Genomic DNA, 11,574 nt, shown 5'->3' with positions numbered 1-11,574 from the left:
TCTCCTTTCCCTTTAATACTTCTCCCTTGCAAGTGGGTTACTCCATTTCTAAGGAATCATCGAAAAGTTATAGTGCAGAAAGAGGCCATTCAGCCCATCATGTGTGCACCAGCCCAAAAAGAGAATAAAAGAAATTAGTTCTAATTTTAATCCCATTTTCCATCACCTGGTCCATAGCCTTGCAGGTTAGAGCATTTCAGATCTAGGTTCACATATCTTTTAAATAATTTGAGAATTTCAGCTTCAACCACTGACCTGAGCAGTGAATTCCAGACACCCACCACTCTCTGAGTGAAAATGTTCTTCCTCAAGTCCCCTCTAATTCTCCTACAAATCACCTTGAATCCATGCCTCCTGGTAGTTGACCTCTCATGATGTGGAGATGCCAGCGTTGGACTGGGGTAAACACAGTAAGAAGTCTCACAACAGCAGGTTAAAGGCCACCAAGTTTATTTGACAGTTAACCCACTAGCTTTTGGGGTTTGCCTCTTCGTCAGGTGAGTGGGAAGGGGCAAAACTCTCAGTCAGGGGGAAACAAGTATTTCCTGTCCACCCTAATTAATATAAAATCAAATTATTGTTAATGCTGGAATCTGAAACAAAAACAGAAAATGCTGGAAAACCTCAGCAGCTCTGACAGCATCTGCGGAGAGAGAGAGAAAAACAGAGTTAACATTTTGCATTCAGATGATTCTCTTGCATAAGAATGTAAATTGTTTTTATAGATTGAGGATGTGAAGATGATGCTAAATTGTAAGAGAAAAGACAGGATGGCAAAAGATACACAACAACAATGTTAATCTGGCTTTTCAGTTTCCACAGTAAGAAGTCTGTTTCCAGATAACGAGCCATCGCTATGCATTTCCAGTATTTTATCTTTATTTCAGACTGTTGGAAAACCCCTACTCTTATCGGGCTCTGATGCGCATGAACCTTACACGGTTTGAAATGTTGGGGCGGTTGCGTTTTGGTCTGTACGGCGTTCCGTCTCCTTTCCTTTACAAAGATGGCGACTACGAGCTGGGTCAATACGGGAGAAAGCGAGCCGGAAAATCAAGATGGCGGCGGCACCCCGGGCTAATAAGGGGAGAGGGCGGGGTCAGAATCGCCCTCACCAAGATGGCGGCAGCAGGCTGGGCCAATGGAGGAGAGGGGCGGGGCCAGAATCGTCCTCACCAAGATGGCGGCGAAGCAGCGAGCGGGTCGGAAAGCAGCTGCCGGAGCGGGGCGCGGGGTCGAGGGGGAGGCCGAGCAGCAGTTGCCGCTCCAGGCCGTGCTGGTGGCGGACAGCTTCAACCGGAGGTTCTTCCCTATCACCAAGGATCAGCCGCGGGTGAGAGTGGAGTCGCTGCTCAGGGTTTAGGCCCTGGCGCCTGGGATTCGGATCCACTCTCTCCCCTCCCCATCCATTAACCTGTAACTGACAGAGACGCCGGCCCATTCCCCCCATCACCCCCCTGCTTCCCTTTCCCCCCATCGCCCCCCTGCTCCCCTTTCCCCCCTCTATATATTTTGCCTGCCTCCCCCTATCCCTGAAAGTGACAGCATGCGTGGGTAAGAGTCAAGGTGGTACACAGCATGCTTGCCTTCATCAGCAGGGGCATTGAGTATAGAATTTGGCAAGTTATGTTGCAGCTATATAAAACTTTGGTTAGGCCACATTTGGAGTATTGCGTGCAGTTCTGATCACCACACCACCAGAAAAACGTGGAAGCATCGGAGAAATGTAAAGAAGGTTCACCAGGATGATGCCTGATTGCAAGAGTTTTAGATCTGCGGAGAGGCTGGATAAACCAGGAACAAAACCAGAAAGTGCTTGAAAATTGCAGCAGGTCTGACAGAATCTGTGGAGACAGAATACAGCTGATGTTTTAAGTTTGGATGGTCCTTGGTCAGAGGGATCCAGATTTGAAACGTTGGCTCTAGGAACCCTCGGGAAGTGGGGCCCTGTTTATTGTGACCAGTTCGCATGCAGAACAGATCTGGTGTTCAAGCTCATGGAGTCATAGTCATAGAAGTTTACAGCATGGAAACAGGCCCTTTGGCCCAACTTGCCCTCGTCACCCTCTTTTTTTGAAACCCTTAAGCTAATCCCAATTGCCTGCATTTGGCCCACATCCCTCTATACCCATCTTACCCATCTAACTGTCTAAATGCCTCTTAAAAGACAAAATTGTGATCGCCTCTATTACTACCTCTGGCAGCTTGTTCCAGACACTCGCACCCTCTCTGTGTGAAAAAAATACCCTGTGGACAATTTAGTATCTTTTTCCTCTCACCTTAAACCTATGCCTTCTAGTTTTAAACTCCCCTACGTTTGGGAAAAGATGTTCACTATTTTGCTGATCCGTGCCCTCATTATTTTATAGACCTCTATAAGATCACCTCTATGCTCCAGAGGGAAAAAGTCCCAGTCTATCCAGCCTCTCCATATAACTGAAACCATCAAGTCCCAGTATCATCCTAGTAAATCTTTTCTGCAGTCTTTTTAGTTTAATAATATCCTTTGTATAAAAGGGTGTCCAGAACTGTACAAAGCATTCCAAGTGTGGCCTTACCAGTGTCTTGGACAACTTCAACAAGACATTCCAACTTCTATATTCAATGTTTTGACCAAAGCATGTTGAATGACTTCTTCACCACTCTGTCCACCTGTGACTCCACTTCAAGGAACTATGCACATGTACCCCTAGATCTCTTTGTTCTGTAACCCTCCCCAGTGCCCTATCATTAACTGGGTAAGTCCTGCCCTGGTTCACTCTATTAAAATGCATCACCTTACATTCATCTAAATTAAACTCCATCTCCCATTCGTCAGCCCACTGGCCCAGTTGATCAAGATCCCATTGCAATTGAGATAACTTTCTTCACTGTCCACTACGCCACCAATCTTGGTGTCATCCGTAAACTTAATAATCATGCCTCCTAAATTCTCATCCAAGCTAATTGAGATTTGCCTGTAGGCGGGGTTAGCTGCAATGCTCACGCTTGAATCTTTCTGTTCTGCAGGCTCTGCTCCCTCTTGCAAATGTGGCAATGATTGACTACAGCCTGGAGTTCCTTACAGCGACGGGTGTCCAAGAAACCTTCATCTTCTGCTGTTGGATGGCCCAGAAAATCAAGGAACACATTCAGTAATGGACAAATTATTAAAAATAGTTACTGCTGGCTTATATAATGAATTATAACACACAGGAAATAAAACATCTGTAGTCATTAGATAGCAGGATCTTGCAGCACAGCAGGAGAAACTTGTGCCTGTGTACTTGGAAGACCTATTCAAATAGTTAATTTCCCCCCGGTCTTTCTCCATTGTCCTGCAGTTTTCCTTTTCAAATATTTATATGTGGTGAGAGGGTGGCAGTGTCACCAAATAAGTCATCCAGAGGCACGTGCCTTGGGGGCATGGGCTCAAATCACACCAAAGTAGAATTTATAAACACTGGTTATAATAAATATAACAAATAAAACTGAAAGCTCAACCCAGTAATGGGTGATCATGAAGCTATCTTGTTATAAAAATAGATGATTCAAAGAACAAAGAAAATTACAGCATAGGAACAGGCTCTTTGGCCCTCCAAGTCTGCACTGACCATGAACTAATAGGAACGAAATCTGCTGTCCTTCCCCGGTCTGGCTTACGTATGAATCCAGATCCACAGTCACATGTTTGATGGTTAGCTGCTCTCTGAAGTGGCTGACATTCAGTTCAAAGGCGATAAGCTGTGGCATGCACACCCAGTAAAATAAATTTTTTAAAATTCCTTTTCAGAGGGATGAAGGTTCAATTAAATCTGCTTTCACCAGCTATTCAGGCAATGCATTCCAGATCATTACATTCTCCTCATCTCCCTCTCATACTTAGCACACTGATTCTGAAATCACCAGTGATAACATGTTGCTTCTAATTTTGACACCAGGTTTGTTCAGTGCATTCACACCAAGCTGCTTTCTGTAGAAAAAGAATCACAAGCTGTGCTGCAGTAAGGTGCAATGCTCTCATGTGTTTGCATTAATTCAGTCAGCTTGCTGCCATCCCCAGTGACAAACTTGTAGCTACCCTGCTGTTATACATGCTTTGGCCATTCACTTCTGGTGTGAAGATCTTAGGTTGTCCTGCTTGTGTGCACAACAGGATCCCATGAACAGCTGTGGAATACATGACCAGAAAATGTACTTTGAGGGTGACTGGGGGATACATTTTATGAGCTCTCTGCTCTTTGAATGATGTCATGAGAGCTTGAGGGGACAGTCAGGTCGTTGGTTCAGTGTCTCAGATAGGGCAGCACTCCATCATTACTGCATTGCGACTGTCAGCCTGGATAATGTACTCAGATCTCTGGAATGGCATTTGAACCCGCAACCTTCAGAGGTTAACTCAGAGTCAATATTGACCATTTAAATCTTGGTATACCATATACACTCTCCTTTTCAACCTCCGTGCCCTGCTCTACAGTTACAGAATAATTTGTTGTGGTTTCTCAATAGTATTTCATTGGCTGTGAAAGATTTTGGGACTTCCTGAGGGCTAGATGCTCTCTATTTGACTGTCTGTGTTTAAAAGACATTTTCCCACAAGTATCAAAATTGGGGTTATATTTTTAAAAACACTAAGTTGCATGTTCTGCTCCTCTGCTGCATGGGGTATTTGTATTGTCTGGGACGTTGGGGGGAATGGGGGCAAAGCACATACAGAGAATACTGATCAAAATTCTGGAGGCAGCAATCTATTTATAAAACAGTAGTCACTCATCTGGCAGCATGCATATGTAGTTGAAATCAAATGTAGTCCTCAGTAACATGCCCTCTGATTTTTCTTTCAAGTTCACAGGTGATCTTTTCAAGTGCATGGCCCTTTTAAATATATTCTAAAATTTATAAATTTTATAAATTTTGCTATTTATAAAATTACATAATTTTATAAATTATAATTTTTATAATAATTTATGTAATTATCATATATGCAGGTCATATATGGTGATTTAAAGGGACCAACCTAGGACACTAGATGGAACAAAGGGACCTTGGCATGTTTGTCCATAGATCTCTGAAGACAAGGCATGTTGGTAGGGTGTTGAAAAAGGCATATGGGACACTTGCCTTTATCAATTGAGGCATAGATTACAAAGGTATAAAAATCATGTTGGACTTGTATAGAGTTTGGTGAGTCCACAGCTAGAGTACTGTGAACAGTTCTGGTCTCCACATTATAGCATGGATGTGATTGTGCAGGAGAATTGCAGAGGAGATTCATCAGGATGCTGCCTGGAATGGAAGTTATAAAGAGAGGTTGGATAGGCTTGGGTTGTTTTCATTGGAGCAGGGAAGACTGAAGGGTAACCCGATCGAGGTGTACAAGATTATGAAAGATGTGGGCTGCGTGGATAAGGAGCAGCTGTTCCCTTAGCTAAATGGTCACACGCGAGGGGACAAAGTTCAAGGTGAGGGACAGGAGGTTTAGTGGGGATGTGAGGAAAAACCTTCATACCCAGAAGGTGGTGATGGTCAGGAATGTGCTGTCTGGAAAAATGGTAGAGGCAGGTTGCCTCACATCCTTTAAGAAGTATCTGTACGAGCACTTGGCACGTCATAGCATTCAAAGCCACGGGCCAAGTGCTGGTAAATAGGACTAGGCGGGAGGTCAGGTGTTTCTGATTGTTTGTGCAGACAGAAGGACCTCTTCTGCACCGTATGATTCTATAACCTGTGCATAGCCTACTTGCAGACTTCTGGGTTACAGCAATTTTCACAGCCTACAGGGAGCTTTGACCCTGGTGTGTCACAGGACTAGTGCTGGGAGGTATTTGGATTAGGTCTTACAGATGTAGCTCATTTTAAGAGTAAGCAATCCGTTATTTGCATGTATTCCCATTGTAAGTTCCTATACCCATGTTTGTAATAGAAAACTGTCCGTGTGGATTTGGCATGCTGTAATTTTACCCTCCTGCCAGGAGAGAAGACCCCTTCAACGAGAAATGATCAAAGTGTGACATATTTCATATCTCAAATTCTAATTGTGAATATGGTGACTTACAATGGGGAGAAAGGTTGATCAGTGAGTGACAGCAGTTTAAAAATTTTATCTGAAATGGAGGTACTCATAAAATGTCCAATTGAACAAAACAAATTCTGGTCTAACTGCAGTTTATGAATTCCATATTTTCATGCTCTGTTGTATATTCTTCAGGAAATCCAAGTGGAGTCGCCCCACATCACCAAACACCATTCATGTCATGAGTTCTGAGTCCTATCGATCATTGGGAGATGTCTTGAGAGATGTGGATGCAAAGTCACTTCTCCGATCAGACTTCATATTAATTTATGGAGATGTTGTGTCCAACATTAACGTGTCCAAGGCATTGGAGGAGCACAAGTGAGTGGTGTGCTTGGTGTGGGTCTTCTTTGGTGATATTATTGGGTTCTGGCCTCCCAGGTATGTTTGTCATTGACTGTCACTGGATAAGCCTGTTCAAGGTGAATTATTTTTCAGATGACTCCTGCAGTGGCCTCTCTGTGTTGCTCTTTGTGCAAAATCCTTCCATCTTTCGCCTCACCGAGGGGTCAATTACCAGGGGGCATAGGTTGAAAATGATTGGTAGAGGATTAGAGGGGACATGAGAAACAGTTTCACCCAGAGGGTGGTGGGGGTGTGGAATTCATGCCTTAGTTGGTGGTTGAAGCTCAAAATGCTCAACTCATTTAAAAGGCACCTGGATCTGTACCTGAAGCACTGAGAGAATAGATTTGTAACATTCTGAATTCGAATATCCGAATCTCAGGGAAGTGGACTTCATGGGAATGTCAAACCATTCTTGCAGCTTTTTATCATCTGCTGGTCCTTGTGTCTCATGTTTTGTAGAGCGCGACGGAAGATGGAGAAGAATGTGTCTGTCATGACAATGATTTTCAAAGAGTCATCACCAGGTCACAGAACGAGGTGTCAAGAGGACGACATCATCGCTGCCATGGACAGCAAAACTAGCCGAGTGCTGCACTATCAGAAAGCCCATGGACTGAAGAAATTCCAATTTCCTATGGTGAGTTTCATTGTGTTGGAATAACCCTGCAATTAATCCCCTCCCACTGAAATACTTCCTCATATACCTCAATCCCAAGTGCCTGTCGTGAGCACGGTTTTCCCAAAACATTTCTTAAATTAATTTATGTGGTGTGGACATTGCTAGTTCGACCAATGTTTATTGCCCTTGAGAAGATGGTGATGAACTGCCTTCTTGAATCACTGAGGTCCCTGAGGTGTACGTATACCCGGAGTGCTGTTAGGGAGGGAGTTCCAGGATTTTGCCAGCGACAATAAAGGAATGGAGATATATTTCCAAGTCAGGATGGTGAGTGACTGGGAGAGGAACATCCTGGTGGTGGTGTTTGCAGGTATCTGCTGCCATTGTCCTAGATGGTGGTGGTTGGAAGGTGCTGACTAAGGAACCTTGGTGAGTTCCTGCAGTGTATCTTGTAGATGGTGCACACAACTGGAGGGATTGAATGTTTGTGGTTGGTGTACCAACCATGCGGGCTGCTTTGTCCTGGATGGTGTCAAGTTTCTTCAGTGTTGGAGCTGCACTCATCCAGGCAAGTGAAAAATATTCCATCATAAGTTTCTGGACTTGTGCCTTGTAGATGTTGGACAAATTTTGAGCTGTCTCAAGGCGAGATATTTGCCGCAGGATTCCTAGCCTTTGTCCTGTTTTGATAGCTGCAGTATTTATATGGCAAATCCAATTCAGCTTCTAATCAATGGCAACCTGTAGAATGTTGATCGTGGGAAATTCAGTGAGGGTAATGCTATTGAATGTCAAGGAGTGATGGTTAGATCCTCTCTTCTTGGAGATGGTCATTGTCTGGCACTTCTGTGACACGAGTATTATTTGCCAGTTGTCAACCCAAGCCTGCATATTGTCTAATTCTTGCTGCATTTGGACATGGACAGCTTCAGTATCTGAGGAATTGCGAATGCTCCTGAACATTGTGCAGCCATCAGTGGACATCCTTATAAGAACATGGAACATAAGTACGAGAAGCAGACGTAGTCAGTTCAGCACCTTGAGCCTTCCCATCTATTCTGTACAATCATGGCTGATTCTGTCTCAGCCTTAACCCCACTTTTTCCTCCATTCCCCACAACCCTTGAATCCATTACTAATTAAAAATATGTCTATCTCCTCAAATTCAATCCAATACTGATTAAAGATATGTCTATCTCCTCAAATTTACTCAATGTCCTGACATCCACCACACTCTAGGGTAGTGAATTCCACAGATTCATGACCCTTTGAGAAAAGTAGTTTCTCCTCATCTCTGTTTTAAATCAGATACCTCTTACTCTAAAACTATGACTTCTTGTTCTAGATTGCCCCACAAGTGGAACATCCTCTCTACCTTATCAGTCTTCTTTCGTATCTTATGTAGCTCAATTAGTTCTCCCTTCATTCTTCTAAACTCCAGCGAGCATAGGTCTAAATTGCTCAATCCCTCTTCATACGACAAACCCCACATCTCTGGAATCAACTGAATGAACCTGTTCTAAACTGCCTCCAATGGAACCACATCCCTCCTTAAGTAAGGGGCCAAAATTGTATATAATCCTCCAGGTATAGTCTGAGAGAACTTGATGGTATGGCGGCTGAGAGGCTGTTTCCCTGTGCTCCAAATTCAGGAACATGGAGTTATAGTTTCAGGGTAAAAGTGGGGATGTTTGCTGATGACCTATAACTGTCTCCAGTTCTGCACCCCAGTGATTTGTGTTCTTTGTTTAGAAGGACAGAAGTTACAGGTTGAATTTTCTGGGAGTTCACATCCAGAATTTGGGGGTGGAGGTCAATTATTCCAACATGATTTTAAAAGCATGTGTTACATAAGAAATAGGAGCAGGAGTAGGCCATCTAGCCCTTCGAGCCTGCCCCGCCATTCAATAAGATCATGGCTGATTTGAAGTGGATCAGTTCCACTTACCCGCTTGCTCCCCATAATCCCTTAATTCCCTTATCGATTACAAATCTATCTACCCGTGACTTCAACAAGGTAGCCTCCACCACTTCAATGGGCAGAGAATTCCAGAGATTCACCACCCTCTGAGTTGGATGTGTTGGATGAAAGTCCTGTGGAATGCATTAAATTGTCCCAGAATCATGTTGTGTGTTCTTGGCAAGCAAAGCTCTTTTACTGAGAAAATAAATCCATAATATTTACCTCTGCCCATTGAAGTGGTGGAGGCTACCTGGTTGAATATATTTAAGTCACGGGTGGATAGATTTCTGATAGACAAGGGAATTAAGGGTTATGGGAAGAAAGCAGGAAAGTGGAACTGATTCACTTCAGATCAGCCATGATCTTATTGAATGGCGGGGCAGGCTCGAAGGGCTTAGATGGTCTACTCCTGCTGCTATTTCTTATGTTCTTAATAATTGTTTTGCACCCACCATTACACTTCACTGAGATCTTATTCACAAAATTACTGTTCTTTACCTTCAGAATGTTATGGGGTCATCTGACATATGCTGGAGTTATTATCTTCACATCGAGCAGTGTGGAATTGGGTGGAGATGATGTACCAATAAAGTTTAAACCCAAATTCTCATCAATTTTCGTTCACTGTTAATTGCTGTTGCTAACAGTTCATGCTGCGACAACAGCACTAAAAAATTCTATGCTGGCTTTGAAAATAGCAGAAGCTTTTGCCTGAATGCTGCATGTTTCTTGTTTTTCCCCAGCACATCTTCCACGGAAACAGTGATGAGATTGAAATCCGCCATGATCTTCTTGATTGTCACATAAGCATCTGTTCACCTCAGGTCAGTGTTGATAATGTGTCCCAATTATTTGATGGGAAAAAGATTTTATAATAGTATCTCCACTTTGGCAGTGGCTATGAAACTTGAGTATACTAATTTATTGGTTTTGATTTGATTTATTATTGTCACGTGTATTAGTATACAGTAAAAACTATTGTTTCTTGCATGCTATACAGACAAAGCATACTGTCCACAGAGAAGGACAGGGGAGAGTGCAGAATGTAATGTTATAATCATAGCTAGGGTGTAGCGAAAGATCAACTTCATGCGAGGTAGGCCTATTCAAATATGTGATGGCAGCACGGAAGAAGCTGTTCTAGAATCAGTAGGTACATGACTTCAGACTTTTGTATCTTTTTCCCGACGGAAGAAGGTGGAAGAAAGAATGTATGGGGTGCATGGGTCCTTAATTATGTTGGCTGCTTTTCTGAGGTAACAGGAAGTATAGACAGAGTCAATAGACGAGAGATTTTTACAAATATATAAAGAAGAGGAGGCTAGCTAGAGTGAATGTAGGACCCTTAGAGGATGAGGGGGGGGATTTAGCGATGGGCGATGAGGAAATGGCTGAGGCTTTAAATAAGTTTTTTGCCTCAGTCTTCACGGAGGAGGACACGAATAGTTTGCCGGATATTAAAGATAGAAGGATGGTAGGAGTTGAGGGCCTGAATGCGATTACTATCACTGGAGAGGTAGTGCTTGATAGACTAATGGGACTGAAGGTGGACAAGTCCCCAGGACCGGATGGAATGCATCTGAAAGAAATGGCAGAGGTGATAGCGGATGCCTTAGTAATTATTTATCAAAATTTGCTCGACTCCGGGGAGGTGCCGGAAGATTGGAAAACGGCTAATGTTACGCCGCTGTTTAAAAAAGGTAGCAGACAAAAGGTAGGGAATTGTAGGCCAGTTAGTTTAACGTCTATAGTTGGAAAAATGCTAGAATCTGTCATCAAAGAAGAAATAGCGCCTAGAAAAGAATGGTTTGATCGAGCAGACGCAGCACGGATTCGTTAAGGGGAAGTCGTGTTTGACGAATTTATTGGATTTCTATGAGGATGTGACTAGTGCGGTAGACAGAGAGGAACTGGTGGATGTGATGTTTTTAGATTTCCAAAAGGAGTTTGATAAGGTGCCTCACAAAAGGTTTCTACAGAAGGTTAGGGTGCATGGAGGTGGGGGTAAGGTGTTAGCGTGGATAGAGGATTGGCTGTCTAATAGGAAGCAGAGAGTTGGTATCAATAGGTGCTAGTCTGGTTGGTGGTTGATGACTAGTGGAGTGCCGCAGGGATCAGTGCTGGGGCCTCGACTGTTTACCATTTATATAGATGATCTGGAGGAGGGAGCTGAATGTAGGGTGACGAAATTTGCTGATGACACGAAAATGAATGGAAAAGCAAATTGCGTGGAGGGTGTGGAAAGTCTGCAGAGAGATCTGGATAGGCTGAGCGAGTGGGCGAGGACCTGGCAAATGGAGTATAATGTTAGCAAGTGTGAGGTTATCCACTTTGGCAGAAATAATAGTAGGAGGGATATTATTTAAAAGGCGAAAAGCTGCAGCATGCTACGGTGCAGAGGGACCTGGGGGTCCTTGTGCACGAGTCGCAAAAACCCAGTCTTGCAGGTGCAGCAGGTGATCAAGAAGGCAAATGGAACGTTGGCCTTTATAGCGAGGGGGATAGAATATAAAAGTAGGGAGGTCTTGCTGCAACTGTACAGGGTACTGGTGAGGCCGCAGCTGGAGTTCTGTGTGCAGTTTTGGTCGCTGC

General features: G+C 43.6%; 1 protein-coding gene across 1 annotated transcript in view; it reads left to right on the top strand.

Annotated features, from left to right (window-relative positions):
* The first annotated feature begins 1,180 nt into the window (after positions 1-1,180).
* eif2b5 (eukaryotic translation initiation factor 2B, subunit 5 epsilon) overlaps positions 1,181-11,574 on the top strand; it is a 47,327-nt gene continuing 36,933 nt past the window's right edge. Inside the window, exons 1-5 of the mRNA XM_080186066.1 lie at positions 1,181-1,333; positions 3,010-3,134; positions 6,188-6,373; positions 6,860-7,037; positions 9,726-9,806. Of these exons, the coding sequence (XP_080042192.1) occupies positions 1,181-1,333; positions 3,010-3,134; positions 6,188-6,373; positions 6,860-7,037; positions 9,726-9,806 (723 nt within the window). The remainder of the gene's footprint in view (positions 1,334-3,009; positions 3,135-6,187; positions 6,374-6,859; positions 7,038-9,725; positions 9,807-11,574) is intronic.

The sequence above is a fragment of the Carcharhinus amblyrhynchos genome, chromosome 3, assembly GCF_965287045.1.
Source record: "Carcharhinus amblyrhynchos chromosome 3, sCarAmb.v2.hapA, whole genome shotgun sequence".
NCBI classification, from domain to species: Eukaryota; Metazoa; Chordata; class Chondrichthyes; order Carcharhiniformes; family Carcharhinidae; genus Carcharhinus; species Carcharhinus amblyrhynchos.
This window is presented reverse-complemented; position numbering and strand designations above follow the sequence as displayed.